The sequence below is a fragment of the Moschus berezovskii genome, chromosome 6, assembly GCF_049115385.1.
Source record: "Moschus berezovskii isolate FMDL1 chromosome 6, NW_MosBer_1.0, whole genome shotgun sequence".
NCBI classification, from domain to species: Eukaryota; Metazoa; Chordata; class Mammalia; order Artiodactyla; family Moschidae; genus Moschus; species Moschus berezovskii.
The window spans coordinates 106,672,191-106,698,649 of NC_142465.1; the positions used below are offsets into that span (position 1 = coordinate 106,672,191).

Consider the following 26,459-nt stretch of genomic DNA (forward strand, 5'->3'; position numbering starts at 1 on the left):
CAATGGTGACCCCAGAAGGGCCTGTGAAGACCCATGGAGAATATCAGAAGTCATGGTCTCAAGGAAAAGGTGTGAGAGAAATTCAGTGGTGCATTTAAATGTCCCTGGGTCACAGTCAGAGGAGGCCAGAAGTGGAACTTGTGGCAGGGAAAAGTCTCATCACACTGGTGCACCTGATCAACCAAGTGGGGAGCTCACATCACATCTGCAGGGATGTTGAGGGAGCAGTAAAATAAAGTCTTGAAGTTTACAGCACAGTAGTTGAAGCACATCACGTATATGAGGCAATGAAGCTAAGAGTTCATGGGGTTCTCAAGGGAAGAATACTGAAGTGGTTTGCCTTTCCTTCTCCAGTGGACCATGTCTTGTCAGAACTCTCCACTAAGACCCGTCTGTCTTGGGTGGCCCTGCATGGCATGGCTTATAGTTTCATTGAGTTAGACAAGGCTGTGGTCTTTGAACTGTGAACTTCCAGATGTTCAAGCTGGATTTAGAAAAGGCAAAGGAACCAGAGATCAAATTTCCAACATCTGTTGGATCATTGAAAAAGTAAGAGAGTTCGAGAAAAACATCTACTTCCACTTTATTGACTATGCCAAAGCCTTTAACTGTGTGGATCTCAACAAACTGGAAAATTCTTCAAGAGATGGGAATACCAGACCATCTGACCTGCCTCCTGATAAATCTGTATGCAGGTCAAGAAGCAACAGTTAGAACTGGACATGGAACAAAACACTGGTTCCAAATCAGGGGAGGAGTACGTCAAGGCTGTATATTATCACCTGCTTATTTAACTTATATGCAGAGTACATCATGAGAAATGTTGGACTGGATGGAGCACAAGTTGGAATCAAGATTGCTGGGAGAAATATCAATAACCTCAGATATTCAGATGACATCACACTTATGGCAGAAAGTGAAGAACTAAAGAGCCTCTTGATGAAAGTGAAAGAGGAGAGTGAAAAAGTTAGCCTAAAACTCAACATTCAGAAACTAAGAGCATAGCATCTGGTTCCATCACTTCATGGCAAATAGATGGGGAAACAGTGGAAATCGTGACAGACTTTTATTTTGGCTGCAAAATCACTGTAGATGGTGACTGCAGCCATGAAATTAAAAGACACTTGCTCCTCGGAAGAAAATCTATGACCAACCTAGACAGCATATTAAAAAGCAGAGACATTTCTTTGCCAACAAAGATCCGTCTAGTAAAAGCTATGATTTTTCCAGTAGTCCTGTATGGATGTGAGAGTTGGACTATAAAGAAAGCTGAGCACCGAAGAAGTGATGGTTTTGAACTGTGGTGTTGGAGAAGACACTTCAGAGTCACTTGGACTGCAAGGAAATCCAACTGGTCCATCCTAAAGGAAATCCATCCTAAACATTCATTAGATGGACCGATGCTGAAGCTGAAACTCCCAATACTTTGGTCATCTGATGTGAAGACCTGAAAGATCATTGCAAAAGACCCTGATGCTGGAAAGATTGAAGGCAGGAGGAAAAGGGGATGACAGAAGATGAGATGGTTAGATGGCATCACCAACTGAATGGACATGAGTTAAAGTAAACTCTGGGAGTTGGTGATGGACAGGGAGTCCTGGCATGATGCAGTCCATGGAGTCAGACATGACTGAGCAACTGAACTAAACTGAACTGAATTGAAGCTAAGAGGAATTGAAGTGACTCCTAAGATGTGCTCAGGGTTGTCCAAGTGTGTTTGACCTGTGCCAAGGTGGATGCAGTAAAGACAGCAGTGAAACTAGGGTGTGAGTGGATGCTCACAGTATTTGACAGAGATGCTTCTAGTTGTTATCACAATGGTAGATTGGATGTCCAGGTTATTAATCTCATCAGAACAGCTGGACTGGAGGAAGATGTTGTCAGTTATCACAGTGAATTCCTAAAGATAGAAGGCTGGTCTTAGGATAGTATCGCCCCATCTGATGAGATGGTGGGACAGGGGAGCCCTGAGGACATCTGCAGTAGGTCCTTAGCAGCCAGAGCCAATCAGCTCTCAGGTGTTTATGTTGAGGAAGATCATTGGAAAAGTGACCTTTTCTAATCTCACCTTCAGCAGATCTTTGATGATTCTAGTTGAGGCCCTTAGAAGACAATTCTTTTCCTTTTTAAAAAGTACTTTATTGAGGTATGACTGACATACAAGACTGCTTCATAAGTATGCATTTGTGAAACCATTACAGCACTTATGTCATAAATCTATCCATCTCTTCAAAACGTTTCCTTCCATTCTCTTTATCATTCTTATTAAAAATAATTATTTTCAAGGTACATTTGACAGTATTCAGCCATTCCAATGATCTGAATTGGGCTCTGTTGTTTCCAGGCTCCTAGACCAAGGAATTCACATTTCTAACCCTTCTCAAAGTGTATTTTCTTGGGATTCAACCATTCCAAACTGATCTGCTGGATTTCTCTTCAGAAACCTGCTCATGAAAATTCAATTAGGACACTAACTGTCAAAGACTCTCTACATGCTCCACTCCTAAAAAGAACAACTTTCACACCACTGCCTGTGAGGTGAGGTTTCCATTGCCAAGTCAATACCATGAACACTCACTGGTTTTGTTTTGTTTCCTCTTAGGATTTGTGCGTTTGGCTGGAGGGGATGGAACCTGCTCAGGGCGAGTAGAAGTGTATTCTGGAGAAGCCTGGACCCCAGTGTCTGATGGGAACTTCACACTCCCCACTGCCCAGGTCATCTGTGCAGAGCTGGGATGTGCAAGGCTGTGTCTGTCCAGGAACATGAGCTCTTCAGAGAGTCTGATGGCCAGGTCTGGGCTGAAGTGTTCAAGTGTGAGGGGGAGGAACCTGAGCTCTGGTCCTGCCCCCGAGTGCCCTGTCCAGGGGATACGTGTCAACACAGTGGAGCTGTTCAGCTTGTCTGTTCAGGTGAGATGCAAGTCAGTCCTTTCACCTCTGTGAACACCCTGTTCAGGTGAGAAAGTCAAGTGATTTTGCTGAAACTATGTCTTCTTCTACCAGTGTACTCGGAAGTCCGGCTCATGACAAATGGCTCCTCTCAGTGTGAGGGGCAGGTGGAGATGAACATTTCTGGACGATGGAGAGCTCTTTGTGCCTCCCATTGGAGTCTGGCCAATGCTAATGCTGTCTGTTGTCAGCTCGGCTGTGGAGTCGCCATCTCCACTCCCAGAGGACCACACTTTGTGGAAGGAGGTGATCAGATCCTAACAGTCCGATTTCACTGCTCAGGGGCTGAGTCTTTCCTTTGGAGTTGTCCTGTGACTGCCTTGGGTGGTCCTGACTGTTCCCATGGCAACACGGCCTCTGTGATGTGCTCAGGTAAGAGAGAGGGAGGGGTTACTGGTACTCAGGATGCTCCTGGAGTGAAATGTCTCCAAGAGCAGAGAGTGAGGTTAAACGGGCTTCAAAGTCAGATTATTTCATGGTGAAATATGCATCATCTCATTGTTCATTCATTTTTCACGTCAGGGCAAGAAGTGTGAAGTTGAATAATATATTTTTAAGCAACATCCTGCTTACATAAAATCATAGAAAACAACTTAGGAGCAGTAAGTATAGACCTCAGTATGAACCCCAGTCCAGAGCAATAGAGAGATTGTCCCCAGCACCACAGTCACTTTTGCCCCAGTAATTGTATCTTCCCTCCTTGACAGAGAAAAGCGCTTATCTAACTTCTACTAAGGTAGAGAGATTTATCAATGTTTGAACTTCATATAAAATGATGCAGTGTGTTTGATCTTTTGTATTTAATTTCATAGACTCAAAATTATGTTTAGTATTCACACATGATGTTGTTTATTGTAGCACTTTTTTTTTATTACTGTAGAATATGCTTTGAATGGTCCCATGGCCATGTACTGATCCATTCTACTGACAGTATAAATCTGAGCTATTTATATGATACTACAACTTACCGTGACAATGTCTTTCGATGCAAATATGTGTTACTTACTTTCCATGTTCAACGCTAGGTCTTTTATTTTCATTTTCTTAATCAAATGGTGTCCTTTGATGAACTCATTTCTTAATCGTATATAAATATAACTTACCAACTTTTTTCTTTACATTTAATGCTTCTTACATCCTTTAAAAAAAGAATTTTGCCTACTCCAAGATCATAAAAACACTCACTAGGAGTATCTTCAGTTCAGTTTAGTTCAGTTCAGTCGCTCAGTCGTGTCCGACTCTTTGCGACCCCATGAATCACAGCACGCCAGGCCTCCCTGTCCATCAACAACTCCCGGAGTTCACTCAAACTCATGGCCATAGAGTTGGTGATGCCATCCAGCCATCTCATTCTCTGTCGTCCCCATCTCCTCCCACCCCGAATCCCTCCCAGCATCAGACTCTTTTCCAGTGAGTCAACTCGTCGCATGAGGTGGCCAAAATACTGGAGTTTCAGCTTTAGCATTAGTCCTTCCAATGAACACCCAGGATTGATCTCCTCTAGAATGGACTGGTTGGATCTCCTTGTAGTCCAAGGGACTCTCAAGAGTCTTCTCCAGCACCACAGGAGTATCTTACAGGAACATTATTATTTTTCTCTTGCATATTATTGTACATTCTTTCTGGGATTGATATCTGTGTAAGATAAGGGTCAGGTTTCATATGGACATCCAATTGACTCAGAATCTTTTTCTGAAGGCTCTTTTTCCCACTGCAGTGCTGCCTTCGTCATAAGCAGAAGGGCAAGTATGTCTGTCTTTTTTGAGATTCTCTATTCTGTTCTGTGCTCATTTGTTTATCCTTGCATCAATACTGCATTTTCTTAATTATCATAACTTTGTAGTTGTTGTTGTTCAATGGCTAAGTCAAGTCTGACACTTTGTGATTGCATGGACTACAGCACACCATGCTTCTCTATCCTTCACTATCTCCCCGAGTTTCAAATTTTATAGTAAGTCTGAATAATTTTAATTTACAAGAGTTACTTTACATTAACTCCTCTAACATCATTGCGTTTCTTACCAACTGTGCTGGTCATTCTTGGTTGCTTGTATTTTGTATGAATTTAGAAATCAGATTGTCATTTTCACCAAAAGAAAAGCTTAAGGGTATTTTCACTGAGATTAGATTTAAAAGTTTGAGAGTAGACATAGAAATTTGAGGATGATTGACATTGACAATGTTGAGTTTTCCAAATCATTGATGTAATACATCCCTCCATTCAGTTAGATCCTGAATTTTTCTCAGAGATTTGGTCCATTTTCTACTAGGATTTATCCTAGGTATCTTATTTTTGATGTAATGAATATTTTTGTGAAAGTGTCCTGGCAATGAATTCTCTTTATTTTCATCTTTTAATTCTTTAAATTTTGATGTATACTGAGACATAAAAATGTGTGGAAAACAATATAAAAATTCCCTTATGACCTTTACGTGGGTTTCTAAATGTTAGTATCAATATTTTGCTTTAATCTCTGTGTGTGTATCCTTCCTTCTCTGTTCCCCTTCTGCCCCATTTATTCTTGAATATGTAAATTCTGTCTGAATTTTGTTGAAGACATGATGTTTCTTTACCCTTAGAACAGTTCTGGGAATTTCCTTACAGAACCAGAGTTTAGTCAAGTCTTTAAATGACTTCAGCTCCAGGTGACATCTAATTGCAGCACTGAAAGACCCCACTGAAAGACTGCTAAACTGAGTTTTTTCCTGATTAATGACCCAAAGTCATAAGCAAAATGAAGTACTTAGTTTTTTCTTCAGACACTAAATTTTGCCTTTTCATACTGATCAAATTGCCAACATCTGTTGGATCACAGAAAAAGCAAGAGAGTTCCAGAAAAACCTCTACTTGTGCTTTATTGACTATGCCAAAGCCTTTGACTGTGTGGAGCACAACAATCTGTGGAAAATTCTTAAAGAAATGGGAATAGTAGACCAACTACCTGCCTCCTGATAAATATGTATGCAGGTCAAGAAGCAATAGTTAGAATTGGACATGGAACAACAGACTGTTTCCAAATTGGGAAAGGAGTACATTAAGGCTGTATATTGTCGCCCTGCTTGTTTAACTTGCATGCAGAGTACATCATGCAAAATGCTGGGCTGGATGAAGTGCGAGCTGGAATCAAGATTGCTGAGAGAAATATCAATAACCTCAGATATGCAGACGACACCACCCTTCTGCAGAAAGTGAAGAAGAAATAAAGGGCTTCTTGATGAAAGTGAAAGAGGAGAGTGAAAACGCTGGCTTCAAACTTAACATTCAGAAAACTAAGATCATGGCATCCAGTCCCATCACTTCAGGCAAATAGATGGGGAAACAATGGAAACAGTGAGAGACTTTCTTTTCCTGGGCTCCAAAATCACTGCAGATGGTGATTGCAGCCATGAAATTAAATGATGCTTGCTCCTTGGAAGAAAAGTTACGACCAATCTAGACAGCATATTAAAAAACAGAGACATTACTTTATTGCTGGCAAAGGTCCATCTAGTCAAAGCTGTTATTTTTCCAGTAGTTATGTATGGATGTAAGATTTGGACCATACAGAAAGTTGAGCTCCAAAGAATTGATGCTTTTGAACTGTGGTGTTGGAGAGGATATTTGAGAGTCCCCTGGAATGTAAGGAGATCAAACCAGTGGATTCTAATGGAAATCAGTCCTGAATATTCATTGGAAGAACTGGTACTGAAGCTGAAGCTCCAATACTTTGGCCACCTGATGCAAAGAACTGACTCATTTAAAAAGACCCTGATGCTGGGAAAGATTGAGGGTGAGAGAAAAAGGGGATGACAGAGGATGAGATGGTTGGATGGCATTACTGACTTAATGGACATGAGCTTGAGCAAGCTCCAGGAGTTGGTGATGAACAGGGAAGCCTGGCAAGCTGCAGTCAATTGGGTCACAAAGAGTCAGACATGACTGAGCAACTAAACAGCACAGGGATAAATTTAGGGATACAACAACTTACTTAACTCATTCTTACAGGAAAACTGATGTTAAAACAGAAATTGTGGTACTGTCAGAAGCAGAGTTCTCCATGGAGAAGATGACCACTAAGATTATGATAACTTTACTGCTGGGTTACAGCTTTCATCTTAGGCTCCATAACTAGGTTACTATTTCCCTTAATTCAGTTTCTTGTTCTTCAACCCTTCCAGACTTCTGATCATTGTTGTTTCTGCAGGAAACCAGACCCAGGTGCTGCCCCAATGCAACGACTCCCTGTCTCAACCAGCAGGCTCTGCGGCCTCAGAGGAGAGCACCCCCTACTGCTCAGGTGAGGGTCCCACAGGACAGAAGACCCTTCCCATTCCCTAGGTCACCGCCCCATTGTCCCATTTCTCTCTCCTCAGACAGCAGGCAGCTCCGCCTGGTGGACGGGGGCGGGCCCTGCGCCGGGAGAGTGGAGATCCTTGACCAGGGCTCCTGGGGCACCATCTGTGATGACGGCTGGGACCCGGACGATGCCCGCGTGGTGTGCAGGCAACTGGGCTGTGGAGAAGCCCTCAATGCCACGAGGTCTGCTCACTTCGGGGCGGGATCAGGGCCCATCTGGCTGGACGACCTGAACTGCACAGGAAAGGAGTCCCACGTGTGGAGGTGCCCTTCCCGGGGCTGGGGGCGGCACGACTGCAGACACAAGCAGGACGCGGGGGTCATCTGCTCAGGTCAGCACTCCACGCTGTCCACAGGCTGGGGGAGGGGAGGGCCCTGAAGGACGGGGATCTGAGCGCTGATGGAGAGATGCTGAAAGGACCAGAGATGGAGGCTTCCTCCCATGGAGCCTGTCTTTCCAGCAGCCGTGAAGACGAGGTGCTTTCACTTCCTCCTGCAACAGCTGACGATCTGGGCCTTTCTTTTCAGCAGTGTTTCCTGGCAGAGCCGTTTCTTACAGTTTTTCTTGAAAGCAGGGCTCTCTCTCCAGTTACCTACAAAAATTTTAAACCGGTACTAGTTTCCATTTGCTTCCCTAACAATTTACCAATTAGTGGGTTAAAACAACATATATTTATTTCCTTACTCTTCTGTAGCTTAGATGTCCAGCAGGGATCTCACCGGGCTGGAATCAAAGCTTCAGCAGCGCCGCATCACTTTTGCGGCTCTGGGGGAGAACCTGTTTCTTGTCTTTTCAAACTTCTAGAAACCTCCTACATTACTTGTTCATAGCCCCCTACATCCATTATCAGACCAGCAATGCTGCAGGCCTCCAACCATTACCCAGAGTCACATCTCTCTCTCTAGCCAGAGCTAAGAAAAGTATTCCATGTTTAAGGATAGGGGTCTAAGGATGTGGTTAGACTGGGCTCACATTGTTCATACAATATTCTAGCATAAACCTACCATCCCAACGTCTTTACCTTAATCACATCTGCAAATCCCTCTTGTCAGGTACGGTAACATGGTCACAGTTTGCAGAGATTGGGATGTGGACAATTTTGGATTAATTATTATCCCTGTCTCACTAATGTCTACATCACATCCCTTTAACATAGTCTTCAAAGATATTGTCAGAAAGCAGGATTCAGCTGCCCCTCCCTGACTAGCACCCACGCAGTTTGGTCTTCCTCTCATTTCAAATCCACTACACCATTGTGGTAGAAATAGAAGGACAGACACAAATGGACAAAGTCAGTTAAAAGGGAGGTGATGTCAGCCTAGTCATCTAATGGTATCTCTTGAACAAGGTCAGAGATGAATGTTCACCATTTCTAGAAGAAAGGAAAACCTAGAACATCCAGCAAAGTTTTCACTGTGTCCTGTCTCCTCCCTTTCAACCTTAGAGTTCCTGGCCCTCAGGATGGTCAGCGAGGACCAGCAGTGTGCTGGGTGGCTGGAAGTTTTCTACAATGGGACCTGGGGCAGTGTCTGCCGCAGCCCCATGGAAGACATCACTGTGTCTATGATCTGCAGACAGCTTGGCTGTGGGGACAGCGGAACCCTCAACTCTTCTGTTGCTCTTAGAGAAGGTTCTAGACCCCGGTGGGTGGATGGAATCCGCTGTCAGAAAACTGACACCTCTCTCTGGCAGTGTTCTTCTGACCCTTGGAATTACACTTCCTGCTCTCCAAAGGAGGAAGCTTACATCTCGTGTGAAGGTGACTTACTGTCTGTTTCTGTGTGTCTGTCCCAACCCTGTAGGATGCAGTGAAATTTGATATTTTAAAATCTAAGTGATGAGTTTAATTTGGGTCCACAAAATGACATTAAGTGAAAATGTTAGTTGCTCAGTCATGTCTGACTCTTTACGACCCCATGGACTGTAGCCTGCCAGGCTCCTCTGTCCGTGGAATTCTCCAGGCAAGAATACCGGAATGGGTTACCATTCCCTTCTCCAGGGGATCATCCTGATCCAGGTATCAAAATCAGGTCTCCCACATGCTGTCAATTGTTTACTGTCTGAGCCACCAGAGAAGCCTATATGAGGTAAGAATGAAACTAATGTAATCCACATATTCCAACCTTGTTTGTTAAAATTTTTAATTAAGATGTAATTCTTGTAACAGTATATTAGTTCTAAGTGTACAACGTACTGTTTATGTATTTGTACATATTGGCAAATCATCACCACACATACAGTAATATCCATCACCTCATGCAGTTACATTTTTTTTTCTTATGTTCCCACAAGTAAGAATTTGCATGCTGCAACTAAGACCCAGCCCTACCAAATAAATAATTAATTTTAAAAGAGAGCATTATTTTCTTCATAGTCTTGACATAAGAGCATGCATCATGTTTTTTAATCCACATTAGGGCTTCCCTGGTAGGTCAACTGGTAAAGAATCCACCTGCCATACAGGAGGCCCCGGTTTGATTCCCGAGTCTGAAAAATCCACTGGAGAAGGATAGGCTACTCACTATAGTATTCTTGGGCTTCCCTTGTGATTCAGCTGGTAAAGAATCTGCCTGCAATGTGGGAGACCTGGGTTTCATCCCTGGGTTGGGAAGATTCCCTGGAGAAGAGAATGGCTACTCACTCCAGTATTCTCGCTTGGAGAATTCCATGGACTGTATACTCCATGGGATCGCAAAGAGTTGGACATGAATGAGCAACTTTCACAAACACTATATACAAAAATATTATCTTCTTTCCTATATTACTGTCTTAAGATATCTTTCATGACAATATTTTTTCTCTAGAATGTTTTAAAATTCCTTATTTATTCATAGGAACTCTTCATAAACAAACATCACTTACTATTTTTCTTAAATATTTTTGTAAGATTTTCCCATATTTTATCTATATTTTTAAGGCTGTATATGTGTATGGGTGGGGCGGTTACGTGGTCAAATATGTGTTTTACTTCTTTGACTTCTGCCTTTAATGCAATGTTTCAAATGGCATTCTTCATCTCAAAATAACAATGGATCAAGTTTTATTTTCTGCAAACAATTTTATAGCTCCATTAAAGAATATTCAAAACCTAATTTCAAATTTATTTATTTATCTGAATTTATTTTACCATGTGTGATGGTGTAACATCATGACCATATAGGAATTACACTTTATATATGTGATATCTTAGCTCCATCACAAAATAAAAGCATATTGTTTCATGAGTTCATGGATATGACATCATAAGTACAGGCAACAAAGCAAAAATAGACAAGTGGGAATATATCTAACTAAAAAGCTTCCACAAACCAAAGGAAAGATCAACAGAGTGAAAAAGCAAGCTAGAGCAAATTATATAAGGTATTAATTTCCAAAAATAATAAGGAACTCCTACAACTTAAGAGAAAAAAAAAACTCAACAAACTTAAAACCTAATAATTCAATTAAAAAATTGGCCAAGGGCTTGAATAGACATTTCTCTAAAAAAGACATACAAATGGCAATAAGTATATGAAAAAATGCTTGACATTGTCAATCATCAGGGAAATGTAAATTAAAACCACAAAGAGATATTGTCTCACACATGTCAGAATGACTGTTTTTTTAAAAAGACACTTAAGTGTTGGCAAGGCTGTGGAGAAATTGACACTTTCTGTGTACTTATCCACATTAAATGTATAAATTGTACTAATAAAACTATATAATCCAGGCATTAAATCTCTGGGCTTTCACTGTCACGGGTCCAGGTTCAATCCCTGACCTGGGAACTAAGATCCCACAAGCCACAGCACAGTCAAAAAACTAACAAACAACAGCACAAAAACTATGACCAAAAAATCTGTATGATTTATAGTGATGTCCCTTTTCATTCTTGGTATTGTTAACTTCATTTTCTCTCTGCTCTGAGTATTGCTCAGTGTTCATCAATTTTCAATGAGCCACGTTTAAAGGGTTTTCTTCTATATTTTCTATCTTATGCTTACCTTCTTTTCCATTAATTTTTGTTCCTTTTTAAATTAACCCCAACATTCTACATCCTTTAGACTTTCTCATCTCCTAGTTTCTTAATTGGAAGCTTACTTTTTTTCACTTTCAGTCTTTCCTCTTCTCCAAATCTAGGGTATAAATTTCCCTTAGGCACTACTTGAGTTTCACTGGAAGAATTTATTATCATATCATTATTTTGTGTTTATTATCATTATTATAATATCTTTATTATCATTATTTCACAATATTTTGTAAGTTTTAAACTTATTCCCAGATTCAGGTGTTTTTTGGAAGGATGTTGCTGAATTTCCCCAAATAGGGATGGCTAACAATATTTTCTTATTAATTCTTAATTCTATTCCACTGTGGTCAGAGAAAATACTCTATGATTCAGAGTGAAAGATTTTGTCCTGTTATGTGGTCATTTTGATAACTGTTCCTAGTGCATTTACAGTAATGTGAACTCTTGCATTGTTGGGTGCATTACTCTATGTGTTACTTAGCTAAATGTGCTGATTATGTTGTTGTACATCTACTGTATTCTTCTTTGTTTTTTGTATGTTTGGTCTGCATGCTATTGAAAAAGATATGGTAATAATCCCCCATTTTGATTGTGATTTTGTCTATTTCTTCTTTTCACTCTGTCAAGTATATTTCAAAGTTACCTCCTATTACCTTTCTTGAATTTTGTTGTCTAAAATATCTTTATTAAGGGTGAATCTAATTATAATCATGAAAATTCCCTTTTTAATTCAATTAGTGTATCTTGCTGAGAAGGCAATGGCAAGCCACTCCAGTACTCTTGCCTAGAAAATCCCATGATGGAGGAGCCTGGTAGGCTGCAGTCCATGGGGTCGCGAAGATTCGGACACAACTGAGCAACTTCACTTTCACTTTTCACTTTCATGCCTTGGAGAAGGAAATGGCAACCCACTCCAATGTTCTTGCCTGGAGAATCCCAGGGACGCGGGAGCCTGGTGGGCTGCCATCTATGGGGTCGCAAAGAGTCAGACACAACTGAAGCGACTTAGCAGCAGTAGCAGGGTATCTTGGCTTAAAGTCTGCTTTCTGGGACATTGATAAAGCTACTCCAGTTTTGTTACAGTTAGTACTTTTTTTCCATCATTTTACTTTCAATCATTCTTTATTCCATAATATAAGATGGGCATTTTGCAAGTAACATTTGTGTCAGTTTTGTTTTATCTTGATCCATTTACTGTAAATGCAATTACTGATATTGATGTGTTGGTATCTGCCATTCTGCTTTATGTTCCTTTTTTTTCTTCCTTTAGTAGTAAATAAATCTGTTATTATTCCAGATTTTCCTTTCCCCTTTTGATTTTCAGCAGCTTTACTAGGAGTGGGGGTTTTCATACTGTTCCATTTTTAAAAAAATTTTATTTAATAAATCATTTATTTTTAAAAAAAATTCTCTATTAGTCTATCTTCAGATATGACTTCTGCAGTTCTGTCTCTGTCTCTCTTCTCCCTCTCCTCCTCCTCTTTCTTCTCTTTCTCATCTCTCATCTTCTTTTTTTCTTTTTTCAAAAACAATTTTAGGAATCTTTACTTAAAAACAAACTTATCTTAAAATGGAGTAACTTTGGTTTTATGAGCAGCAAGCAAAGTACAGAAGCAAAAATGCATTACAGGAGCATTAAGTTCTACATTAGGTCACAGCGTCTAATCTGAAATCACACCTGTAATATCATTTTTCAGGATATCTGGGAAATAGTTATTTCCCAGGATGTCTGAACCATAGCTACTCTATTTTGACTTTTAATTGTAAAAAAAAAAAAAAAAATTTTTTTAATAGCCAAAGCAGATTTCACCATTAATGACATCAGTGTTTTTCTAGGTATGAGAAGATGCAAGAATTGGAACTCATAAAACCTTTTTCTGAAAAGATCTAACTATCTGGAGGCCTGTTCTGCCAGTTTTTTTTGTTTTTTTATTTTTCAGAGCACAGAGTGCCTCATTCCTGATTTTCACCCTGAACTTCTTTCAGGGGGTGTTGAAGGTCAGCAGCTTGCAATGGTCATGACGTAATCTTTGTAGAGGCAGCTGGGAAGTACCAACTTCCAGTCAGCAGGGTCCCTTCATAGCCACATATCTGACCATGTGACACCATTTCATGGCCATTGTGTCCCGCGGTGCTGGGAAGGCTCATTCCCAGGTCTAGAGAAGTGACGGGCCACTCAGTGTGCTAAAATTGGACCAGGCCTTGCAAGTAGCAAAAGTCTCTGGACCACTGTCTTACTAGCCTCCTGGTCCAGGAAAATATTTCCTCTTGTTGCTTTTTCCCATACCCAGAGTCACATTATTACAATTATTGATCTCATATGGAACTGTCAGTTCAGCATTATATTATAGGCTCAGTGAAACAAGTGACATAGAAAATAATATAGCCATAGCCAGCAGTTATTAGTCAAATAAGAATTATAAGTCAAGAACTTTCATTAGATAAAGCCTGGTACACCCCAAGTCACCTGACTTCATTCATTAAATGATTATAGTCTGGTGTTAATCTCCTGGTTGTACATTATGGAGCATCCGACCTTTATCTGAAGATTGGTTACTGAGATAAGCCTTAGAAACTAACCTAGAGTGTCCTTTTTAATAACGTAATTAAATCTTTTAGCAGTATCACGTAACAAGGAACTGTCTCAGACAAAACTAGAAACTTAATTTAACAATTTACAAAACTTAATATTCCATGATTTTTCATTATGGAGGCCCTGTATCCAGGGAGGCTTTAACCCATCAAATAAAAAATGAGGTTTGTCAGGGAGCTGGGAAAAGCCAAGCAGCCATCTTGGATTTCCCATAGCCCTGACTCTGATTTCCAGCTATTATTTTTAATTTTCCAATTTAGAAGCAGACTGTGCCATGGTTTAAGGACATTAGGATGGCACAAGTCTAACAGAGTTTTTGTATAAGCAGAATGAGCTTTTACATGTCTACAAACCTGACAATTGGATTAATTTCTAAAACTAGCATAGGATCAGGCCTATGGTAGAAAAGCATTTGATTTATATGCAGACAGCTAAGAAGTCAAGAAAACATTATAAATGATCATACGAATCAGGTCCAGCATCTTGGGCAAGCTGTCTACCTCTGATGTCGTCGTCTTCTCATCCTGGTGTAGTGTAGCTTCTTCTGAAAAAAGTCCTTCCATCCAGGTTGGAGACAGTCCTTTAAATTATGTCCTTTTTTTTTTTTAGTCCTGGTTGCAGGTCACGAGGCATCTGATCTTCATCCAAAGACAGATCACTGAGATAAACTTCAGAAACAAACTTAGGGTGTTCTTTAAGAAGGACTCCTCTAAATTACCATATTCTGAGTTCTATCTAAAATTCTTTAAACTTATTCATTCACTTTCTAATCCTAGATATTTTATTTTAGGTTGGAAATGGTTCCTTTGATATTTTTATTTATTTATGATTATTTGTTATTTTTTTATCTTTTTATCTGTTTATTCTCTCCTTCTCTTTTCCCCTAAATACACTTATTGTAGTTAAAGTCCTTATCTGCTAAATCCAGCATTTCTATCATAGGTGTCTCTGCATTCTCTTATCTCCTTTTTTCATTTTGGCCATTTGTCGTGTTATCCTAGCTTGTCAAATGTCATGTCATTTTTTATTGAATGCTATAAATTACATATGAAAAAGTAAGATACCGCCTGATACATATTCTAACACGTGAAAGGATTTACCCTTTGTTTTCCTAGGCAGGTAGGGGGGAGGGTTGTGTATCACTCAAACATCTAAATACAACCTAAAACTGAGCTGTAACAAGTGTGGGTTGCAGTTTTGGTAGCACTCAGTCCACCTCTGATTTCTCTCTCCCTATGACATGGGCTTTCAGAGATTTCAGTTTGGAGCCCAGATTCTTTGGTAGCTCACTACCCAAGAGAATGAGAAACACTCTGCTTTCCAAGTCTTTTTATGTCGTTCTTTAGCTTCCAGCCCTTCACAGCTTATATACTGGGCAGATATTTGAGGAGAAAACCTGCTGTGTGAGAGAGGCTCTCAAGACTCTAATTTTGTCACTCCAGCACCAGGTAACTCCCACATTATGCTGGCTTCCTGTCACAACAGTAGTCCTCTGTTTTCCCAAGCCCAGATTCTGAATCATTAAATTATGCAATGAATCGACAAATTCCTACAAAGAAAAAGAAGCTATAAATCCTTGACTAACATTGAAATAATCTCCACTCTTTAGAATTTTAGCATATTTAGTCCATGTTGTGTTAACAAATGTGGAATATATTTACTGTTTCTTAAAAAACAGTTTCCAGCTTTTTAAGTTGTATCCAGCAAGACCCAGCAAGACACATTGGTCTGCTGTGAACTCCTCCATTCTCCATGGAAGTGGAAAATTTTAAGTTTAATTCTCTACTTCATTTTTACTTAAGGTGCAGCACTGATAGATATCATTTAGCCTTTCTTTACTTCACTTTTATGTATAAAAGGAAAGAATACAGTGAGTCTGTTAATGTTATTTGAAGGGCTTTCAGAGCAGGAAGATAACCTATTTCTGCTCTGTGATAGAACTAGCAGGGCTTCGCTGGTGGTTCAGGCGTAGAGAATCCACATCCAATGCAGGAGATACAGAAGACACTGGTTAGATCACTGGGTCAGGATGACCCCCTGGAGGAGGGCATGGTAACCCACTCCAGTATTCTTGCCTGGAGAATCCCATGGGCAGAGGAGCCTGGCAGGCTGCAGTTCATAGGGTCTTAAAGAGAATTGATGCTTTTGAACTGTGGTGCTGGAGAAGACTCTTGAGAGTTCCTTGGACTGCAAGGAGATCCAGGCAGCCCATTCTAAAGGAGATCAATCCTGGGTGTTCATTGGAAGGATTGATGATAAAGCTGAAACTCCAATACTTTGGCCACCTCATGCGATGAGTTGACTCACTGGAAAAGACTCGGATGCTGGGAGGAATTGGGGGAAGAGGAGAAGGGGACGACAGAGAATGAGATGGCTGGATGGCATCACCAACTCAATGGGCATGAGTTTGAGTGAACTCCGGGAGTTGGTGATGGACAGGGAGGCCTGGCGTGCTGTAATTCATGGGGTTGCAAAGAGTCAGACACGACTGAGCGACTGAACTGAACTGAACTAAAGAGTCAGACATGACTGAAGCGACTAAGCATATATACACACTATTTCGCCCTCAAGATCACATAACTCCAAAATTTGAATAACAGAGATTCTTGACACAAAGTCCAAGGAGGGATTTTATTTTTGGGAGAGAAGAAGCAACATTCTCTGATTCCCAGTGGAATCTAGCCAATGTCGATCAATGTTACCTGATATCATCTCTCATGCAAAAATGTTCAATCTACTCAAAGCGATCACATTTTTTGAAAGTAAGTATCCAGATCTGAATTCTGAAGCTTAGAATTGTAAATGAAATATTCTGGGGTAAACCAAGACATCACAGAATCCATTTGTTTTTCAGTTCTGAATGACTGTTGTACCAGGGAGAAGAATTCTAATGGTAGAGGATTCATGGCTGCTACCTGAAGCTTCTGATGAGGCCAGTCCCTGACTCCACTCCCTTTAATCAACCCCTTTAACTCTCAGGTCAACAGCATCAAAGTGTGTGTGGTTTCTAAGGAATCCTTCCAACTGCCAGCTCATTCCCATGACTCTGAATTCATTTAACTGCTCCGAGTAGAGACCAACATTTCCTGCAAATCTTTCTCAGATGCTGTGCAGAATTCTACAGATCAGAATGTTAACTCTGATAGGACCTTGTAACACCTTCTGTCTCAGACTACTCTCTAGAGTGCTTTCAACTTAATATTTACTGTTTTATTTTCCTCCTATTTTTCAACCTTATTATTCTCTTGCCGCTGATATAAGAAACCAGACCCAGCTGCTGCTCCTGTGCAATGACTCCATGTCAGAACCAGCAGGGCCTGGTTCTCAGAAGGGAGCGCCCCGTACTGCTTAGGTGAGGGTCCCACAGGACAGAAGACCCTTCTCATTCCCCAGGTCAACGCCCTGTTGTCCCATTTCTCTCTCCTCAGACAGCAGGCAGCTCCGCCTGGTGGACGGGGGCAGTCCCTGTGCCGGGAGAGTGGAGATCCTTGACCAGGGCTCCTGGGGCACCATCTGTGATGACTACTGGGACCTGGCTGATGCTCATGTGGTGTGCAGGCAGCTGGGCTGTGGAGAAGCCACCGATGCCTTGAGGTCAGCTCACTTCGGGGCTGGAACAGGGCCCATCTGGCTGGAAAGTATGAACTGCGCAGGAAAAGAGTCCCACGTGTGGAAGTGCCCTTCCCAGGGCTGGGGGCAACACAACTGCAATCATCGCGAGGATGTAGGAGTCATCTGCTCAGGTATGGTCAGTTCATTGTCCACCGGCTGAGAGAATGGAAAGTTCCAAGAGAGCTGGTGTCTGATCAGCAGGGCAATAAGAGACGGGTGGGCGGGCTAGAGGGGACTGAGACACCTACCCATCCTCGGTGAGTGCACTATAGCTGTGAGCAATGAGCTTCATTTACTTTCCTCTTACAAGTCTCTGCTATTCTTTTCTTCTCCAGTGGTCTTACCTGACACTAAAATAGCTTTATTTATTCTTCCAGTTAAAATAAATCCTCATAATTGTTTTATTTTTTTTTTTTTCTAAAAAAGAATTTTATTAAAAAAGCACAAATGCAAAGATATGAACAGAGGAAAATTTATGCGTCGAACCTGGACTGGTCACTTATGATAATATACATGCTACAATTCCATTCTCTCCAATCATTCCACCTTCACCCTCTCCCACAGAGTCCCAAAGACTGTTCTAAATGCCTATGTCTCTTTTGCAGTCTCTTATACAGGGTTCAGGTTACCATTTTTCTAAATTCCATATATATGCGTTAATATACGGTATTGATGTTCTTCTTTCTGGCTTACTTCACTCTGTATAATTGGCTCCAATTTCATCCACCTCATTAAAACTGATTCAAATGCATTCTTTTTGATGGCTGAGAAATACTCCATTGTGTATATGTACCAAAGCTTTCTTATCCATTCATCTGCAGATGGACATCTAGGTTGCTTCCATGTCCTGGCTATTATAAACAGTGCTGCAATGAACATTGGAGTACATGTGTCTCTTTCAATTCTGGTTTCCTCGGTGTGTATGCCCAGGAGTGCGATCGCTGGATCATATGGCAGTTCTATTTCCAGTTTTCTGAGGAATCTCCACACTGTTCTCCATAGTGGCTGTACTAGTTTGCATTCCCACCAACAGTGTAAGAGGGTTCCCTTCTCTCCACACCCTCTCCAGCACTTATTGCATGTAGACTTTTGGATAGCAGCCATTCTGACTGGTGTGAAATGGTATCTCATTGTGGTTTTGATTTGCATTTCTCTGATGATGAGGGATGTTGAGCATTTTTTCATGTGTTTATTAGCCATCTTTATGTCCTCTTTGGAGAAATGTCTGTTTAGTTCTTTGGCCCATTTTTTGATTGGGTCACTTAGTTTTCTGGAATTAAGCTGCAGGAGCTGCTTGTATAATTTGGAGATTAATCCTTTATCAGTTGCTTCATTTGCTATTATTTTGTCCCATTCTGAAGGCTGTCTTCTCACCTTGCTTAGAGTTTCCTTTGCTGTGCAGAAGCTTTTGATTTTCATGAGGTCCCATTTGTTTATTTTTGCTTTTATTTCCAATATTCTGTGAGGTGGGTCTTGGAGGATCCTGCTGTGATTTATGTCGGAGAGTGTTTTGCCTACGTTCTCCTCTAGGAGTTTTATAGTTTCTGGTCTTACATTTAGATCTTTAATCCATTTTGAGTTTATTTTGGTGTATGGTGTTAGGAAGTGTTCTAGTTTCATTCTTTTACAAGTGGCTGACCAGTTTTCCCAGCACCACTTGTTAAAGAGACTGTCTTTTCTCCATTTTATATTCTTGCCTCCTTTGTCGAAGATAAGGTGTCCATAGGAGCGTGGGTTTATCTCTGGGCTTTCTATTTTGTTCCATTGATCTATATTTCTGTCTTTATGCCAGTACCATACTGTCTTGATGACTGTGGCTTTGTAATAGAGCCTGAAGTCCGGCAGGTTAATTCCCCCAGTTCCATTCTTCTTCCTCAAGATTGCTTTGGCTATTCGAGGTTTTTTGTATTTCCATATAAATTGTGAGATTATTTGTTCTAGTTCTGTGAAAAATATTGTTGGTAGCTTGATAGGGATTGCATTGAATGTATAAATTACTTTAGGTAGTATACTCATTTTTACAATATTTATTCTTCCAATCCACGAACACGGTATATTTCTCCATCTATTCGTGTCCTCTTTGATTACTTTCACTAGTGTTTTATAGGTTTCTATGTACAAGTCTTTTGTTTCCTTAGGTAGATATATTCCTAAGTATTTAATTGTTTTCATTGCAACAGTGAATGGAATAGTTTCCTTAATTTCTCTTTCTATTTTCTCATTATTAGTGTATAGGAATGCAAGGGATTTCTGTGTGTTGATTTTATATCCTGCAACTTTGCTGTAATCATTGATTAGCTCTAGTAGTTTTCTGGTAGAGTCTTTAGGGTTTTCTGTGTAGAGGATCATGTCATCAGCGAACAGTGAAAGTTTTACTTCTTCTTTTCCAATTTGTATTCCTTTTATGTCTTTTTCTGCTCTGATTGCTGTGGCCAAAACTTCCAGAACTATGTTGAATAGTAGTGGTGAGAGTGGGCACCCTTGTCTTGTTCCTGACTTTAGGGGAAATGCTTTCAGTTTTTCACCATTGAGGATAATGTTTGCTGTGGGTTTGTCATATATGGCTTTTATTATGTTGAGGTATGTCCCTTCAATTCCCACTTTCTGGAGAGTTTTTATCAAAAATGGATGTTGAATTTTGTCGAAGGCTTTCTCTGCATCTATTGAGATAATCATATGATTTTTATTTTTCAGTTTGTTAATGTGGTGTATTACGTTGATTGATTTGCGTATATTGAAGAATCCTTGCATTCCTGGGATAAAGCCCACTTGGTCATGATGTATGATCTTCTTAATGTGTTGTTGGATTCTGATTGCTAGAATTTTGTTAAGGATTTTTGCATCTATGTTCATCAGTGATATTGGCCTATAGTTTTCTTTTTTTGTGGGGTCTTTACCAGGTTTTGGGATTAGGGTGATGGTGGCCTCATAGAATGAGTTTGGAAGTTTCCCTTCCTCAGCTATTTTCTGGAAGAGTTTGAGTAGAATAGGTGTTAGCTCTTCTCTAAATTTTTGGTAGAATTCAGCTGTGAAGCCGTCTGGACCTGGGCTTTTGTTTGCTGGGAGATTTTTGATTACAGTTTCAATTTCCGTGCTTGTGATGGGTTTGTTCAGATTTTCTATTTCTTCCTGGTTCAGTTTTGGAAAGTTGTACTTTTCTAGGAATTTGTCCATTTCTTCCAGGTTATTCATTTTATTGCCATATAATTGCTGATAGTATTCTCTAATAATCCTTTGTATTTCTGTGTTGTCAGTTGTGATCTCTCCATTTTCATTTCTAATTTTATTGATTTGGTTCTTCTCCCTTTGTTTCTTGATGAGTCTGGCTAGTGGTTTGTCAATTTTATTCACCTTCTCAAAGAACCAGCTTTTGGCTTTGTTGATTTTTGCTATGGTCTCTTTTGTTTCTTTTGCATTTATCTCTGCCCTAATTTTTATGATTTCTTTCCTTCTACCGACCCTGGGGTTCTTCATTTCTTCCTTTTCTAGTTGCTTTAGATGTAGAGTTAAGTTATTTAGTTGACTTTTTTCTTGTTTCTTGAGGTATGCCTGTATTGTTATGAACTTCCCCCTTAGCACTGCTTTTACAGTGTCCCAGAGGTTTTGGGTTGTTGTGTTTTCATTTTCATTCATTTCTATGCATATTTTGATGTCTCTTTTGATTTCTTCTATGATTAGTTCATTATTCAGCAGCGTGTTGTTCAGTCTCCATATGTTGGCACTTTTAACAGTTATTCTCCTGTAATTGAGATCTAATCTTACTGCATTGTGGTCAGAAAAGATGCTTGGAATGATTTCAATTTTTTTGAATTTACCAAGGCTAGATTTATGTCCCAGGATGTGATCTATCCTGGAAAAGGTTCCGTGTGCGCTTGAGAAAAAAGTGAAATTCATTGTTTTGGGGTGAAATGTCCTATAGATATCTATTAGGTCTAACTTTTCTATTATATCATTTAAAGATTGTGTTTCCTTGTTAATTTTCTGTTTAGTTGATCTATCCATAGATGTAAGTGGGGTGTTAAAATCTCCCACTATTATTGTGTTATTGTTAATTTCCCCTTTCATACTTGTTAGTAATTGTCTTACATATTGCGGTGCTCCTATGTTAGGTGCATAAATATTTATAATTGTTATATCTTCTTCTTGGATTGATCCTTTGATCATTATGTAGTTTCCTTCTTTGTCTCGTTTCACAGCCTTTGTTTTAAAGTCTATTTTATCTGATATGAGTATTGCTACTCCTGCTTTCTTTTGGTCTCTATTTGCATGGACTATCTTTTTCCAGCCCTTCACTTTCAGTCTATATGCGTCCCTCATTTTGAGGTGGGTCTCTTGTAGACAACATATATGGGGGTTTTGTTTTTGTATCCATTCAGCCAGCCTTTGTCTTTTGGTTGGGGCATTCAACCCATTTACATTTAAGGTAATTATTGAAAAGTAGGATCCCGTAGCCATTTTCTTTATTGCTTTGGGTTCAAGTTTATACACTCTTTCTGTGATTCCTGTCTATAGAAGATCCTTTAGCATTTGTTGGAGAGCTGGTTTGGTGATGCTGAATTCCCTCAGCTTTTGCTTGTCTGTAAAGCTTTTGATTTCTCCTTCATATTTGAATGAGATCCTTGCTGGGTATAGTAATCTGGGCTGTAGGTTATTTTCTTTCATCACTTTAAGTATGTCTTGCCACTCCCTTCTGGCCTGAAGAGTCTCTGTTGAAAGATCAGCTGTTATCCTTATGGGAATCCCCTTGAGTGTTATTTGCTGCTTTTCCCTTGCTGCTTTTAATATTTGTTCTTTGTGTTTGATCTTTGTTAATTTGATTAATATGTGTCTTGGAGTATTTCGCCTTGGGTTTATCCTGTTGGGGACTCTCTGGATTTCTTGGACTTGGGTGATTATTTCTTTCCCTATTTTAGGGAAGTTTTCAACTATTATCTCCTCAAGTATTCTCTCATGGTCTTTCTTTTTGTCTTCTTCTTCTGGGACTCCTATGATTCGAATGTTGGAGCGTTTAACATTGTCCCAGAGGTCTCTAATATTGTCCTCATTTCTTTTAATTTGTTTTTCTTTTTTCCTCTCTGTTTCATTTATTTCTACAATTCTATCTTCTAGTTCGCTTATCCTGTCTTCTGCCTCTGTTATTCTACTGGTTGTTCCCTCCAGAGTGTTTCTGATCTCATCTATTGCATTATTCATTGTATATTGACTCTTTTTTATTTCCTCTAAGTCCTTATTAAATCTTTCTTCCATCTTCTCAATCCTTTTCTCCAGGTTATTTATCTGTAACTCCATTTTACTTTCAAGATTTTGAATCATTTTCACCATCAAAATTCGAAATTCTTCATCAGGTAGATTCCCTATATCTTCTTCTTTTGTTAGTGTTGGTGGGCAATTATCTTGTTCCTTTACTTGCTGGGTATTTCTCTGCCTCTTCATCTTGCTTATATTGCTTTGCTTGGGGTGTCCTTTCCCTCTTCTTGCAGTTTGTGGAGTTCTCTTTATTATGTAGTTTCTTCGCTGTGTGTGGGGTTGGACAGGTGACTTGTCCGGGTTCCCTGGTTAGGGAAGCATGTGTCAGTGTTCTGGTGGGTGGAGCTGGATTTCTTCTCTTTCCTTTAGAAGACAATGGGCTACTTTTCTGGGAGCCTGATGTCCTCTGCCAGTATTCAGAAGTTGTTTTGTGGACTTTACTCCACGTTCAAATGTTCTTCTGATGAATTTGTGGGGAAGAAAGTGGTCTCGCCGTCTTGTTCCTTCCTCCCCAGAACACTGGATTCTTATATTCCACTTAGTCGTGGAGTATCTCTTCCCAGCTGCTCCAGCAAGGCGCAGCCGCTGCAGCTTACCTTGGACGAGGGGTATCTCCTCAAGGCCGCCCCTCCTGCTTTGAATGTGGATCAGCTCCTCCCGGCCCTCCGGTGCCCAAGCAGCCACCGCCTCCTGGACGTGGTACAGCTCCTCTCGGCCACCGCCCTAACCCTGGGTGCGGGGCAGCTCCTCTCAGCCACGATTCTGCACGTGGTTGGTTGCGCCGGGAGCCGGGCGTCTCTCACGTCTGCGCCGCCGGGAGCCGGGCGTCTCTCGCGTCTGCGCCGCCGGGAGCCGGGCGTCTCTCGCGTCTGCGCCGCCGGGAGCCGGGCGTCTCTCCATAATTGTTTTAAAATTCACTTTTTGTAAGAGTGAAACATTTGCCACATACATACTTCCTTTGTACAAGGAGACTATGAGAGGGAGGAACAAAAATGAGGATGTACTTTCCTGAGTGGAGTTGTTTCTATACAAACAGTGTGAGACATTATTTTGCACTAGGTTAGTATGAGTGGAGGCTACTCCTACTATAGGAGGATATAATTTACATATATAGAGGCTACTCCTCCTGGGGTTATCATTTAACAGATCAGACTTCTATTCCAGATTTCCAGTTTCCTTTGCAAATTTAGACATAAACATTCATAGATTTTTGATGGTAGAAGCAGAGAACTGTGATGAAATGTTCTGAGTCATATATTCTTCCATTGTTACTAGAAAAAGTCTCTCTCTCCAAATTTTCCTTTAAAATATCTGCATAAATGCAAACTTTGAAGGAACACTTAGTCATGCACTGACAAGTCAAAGGGGAGGTAATGAAACAAGATAAGAGATTTTATATTTTATATTTATATTTTATGTTTTAATTTTTATGATAAGAGATTATACAGTTTATATTTGATGACTTCAATGATATAAGCGAATTGCATTTGGGGCTTATTTGGAGTAAGTGGACAAATGTAATTTTTGAAGAAGGTGGAAAAGATTTTATAGTAGCTGGGAAGAAGGAGGGAGAAGGCAATGGCAAGCCACTCCAGTACTATTGCCTAGAAAATCCCATGGATGGAGGAGTCTGGTAGGCTGCAGTCCATGGGGTCGCTAAGGGTCGGACACGACTGAGCGACTTCACTTTCACTTTTCACTTTCACACATTGGAGAAAGAAATGGCAACCCACTCCAGTGTTCTTGCCTGGAGAATCCCAGGGACGGGGGAACCTGGTGGGCTTCTGTCTATGGGGTCACGCAGAGTCGGACACGACTGAAGTGACTCAGCAGCAGCAGCAGCAGCAGCAGGGAAGAAGGAGAATGGCAATGGGAGCTAATGAAGGCAACTGTGAGATTCTCTGAGCAGCACTGAGGGGCCAGGTGTGGTGTGAAGGATGCTACGTGTGCCTAAGGACACAGGCTGTCTACACAGCAAGAGACCAGATAAGGATATGTCTTTATTATATTTAAAATCTTTACTCACATCAGCCTTCTATTTAATAATTTTCTTGGAATTTTCACACACTTTTTCTTCCATGTAAATTTTAAAATCAAGTAGAAAATAAAAAGGAAATAATATGTCTCAAAAGTCTCTATCCTGATATATATAAGACTTTATTGATTATTCAGCATATATTTGAATATTTCACATGTATCAGAGTATATAAAACAGAATACAATAAATACTTCCTTCTTATTCTTTCTAAATTTTTAATCTCATGGAATTAATTAATAATATCAATAAACTCAGATATGCAGATGACATCACCCTAATGGCAGAAAGTGAAGAGGAGCTAAAGAACCTCTTGATGAAAGTGAAAGAGAAGAGTGAAAAAGCTGACTTGAAACTCCGCATTCAAAAACTAATATCATTGCATCCAGTCCCATCACTTCATGGCAAAGATATGGGGAAGCAATGGTAACAGTGACAGACTTTATTTTCTTGGATTTCAAAATAACTGAGGACAGTGACTACAGTCATGAAATTAAAAGATGCTTGCTCCTTGGAAGAATAGCTATGACAAACCTAGATGGTGTATTAAAAATCAGAGACATTACTTTGTGACAAAGTTCCGTATAGTCAAAGCTATGGTTTTTTTCCCAGTAGTTATGCTGGGAAGGATTGAGGGTGGGAGGAGAAGGGGACGACAGAGAATGAGATGGCTGGATGGCATCACCGACTCGATGGACATGAGTTTGAGTGAACTCTGGGAGTTGGTGATGGACAGGGAGGCCTGGCGTGCTGTGATTCATGGGGTCGCAAAGAGTCGCACACGACTGAGCGACTGAACTGAACAGATGTACGGATATGAGAGTTGAATCATGAAGGCTGAGCACTGAAGAACTGATGCTTTTGAACTGTGGTGTTGGAGAAGACTCTTGAGAGTCCCTTGGAGTGCAAGGAGATCAAATCAGTCAATCCTAAAGGAAATCAACCGTGAATAATTCATTGGAAGGACAAATGCTGAAGCTCCAATACTTTGGTCACATGATAAGAAAATCTGACTCTTTGGAAAGGACCCTGAGGCTGGGAAAGATTGAGGTCAGGAGGAGAAGGGGGCGACAGAAGATGAGATGGTTGGATGGCCTCACTGACTCAGTGGACATGAGTTTGAACAAACTCAGAAGATAGTGAAGGACAGGGAAGCCTGGCATGCTGCAGTCCATGGGGTCACAAAGAGCTGGACACGACTGAGTGACTGAGCATCAAAATCAACCAGTTAAATAAAAATACTTTAATTAGAATGTGTAGCCTATGACCAAACTCCCAGCCAGAGGAGACCAGGGGTCCTAACCTGGGCTTCTCTGGGGAGTTGGAAATGGGTAAATAATAAAAGGCAAGCAGATCATCCTCTCTCTCATCATTCATTCTTGTATGAGTGGTCCAGCTAATCCTTCAATTATTAATTTCTGTGATGTCTTTTCTGTTCTCTCCTGCTTTCTACAGTAGATTTTTATTCTGTTGCATCATTCTTTTTGAGACTTCAAAGTTCACATACTTACTCAATCAGAGTCCTTTACCAGAACAAATTCCATCATGTACATAAATATCATTAGCATACTTAGAAACTAGGCAAATTATTTTAAAAATTGTTCTTTATGATGTGCAGGATTTTTTTCCATTTCACTACTTTTTCTCTATCCAAAATATGGTCCCTGAAGGATGACA

At 40.4% G+C, this 26,459-nt stretch overlaps 1 protein-coding gene across 1 annotated transcript in view; it reads left to right on the top strand.

Annotated features, from left to right (window-relative positions):
* The window catches only part of LOC129536141 (antigen WC1.1-like), a 58,982-nt gene that overhangs the window by 5,300 nt on the left and 27,223 nt on the right, over nt 1-26,459 (top strand). The window contains 7 exon segments of the mRNA XM_088837372.1: nt 2,603-2,737; nt 2,740-2,910; nt 3,004-3,321; nt 7,134-7,226; nt 7,303-7,617; nt 8,731-9,045; nt 17,317-17,631. Coding sequence (XP_088693498.1) covers nt 2,603-2,737; nt 2,740-2,910; nt 3,004-3,321; nt 7,134-7,226; nt 7,303-7,617; nt 8,731-9,045; nt 17,317-17,631 — 1,662 coding nt within the window.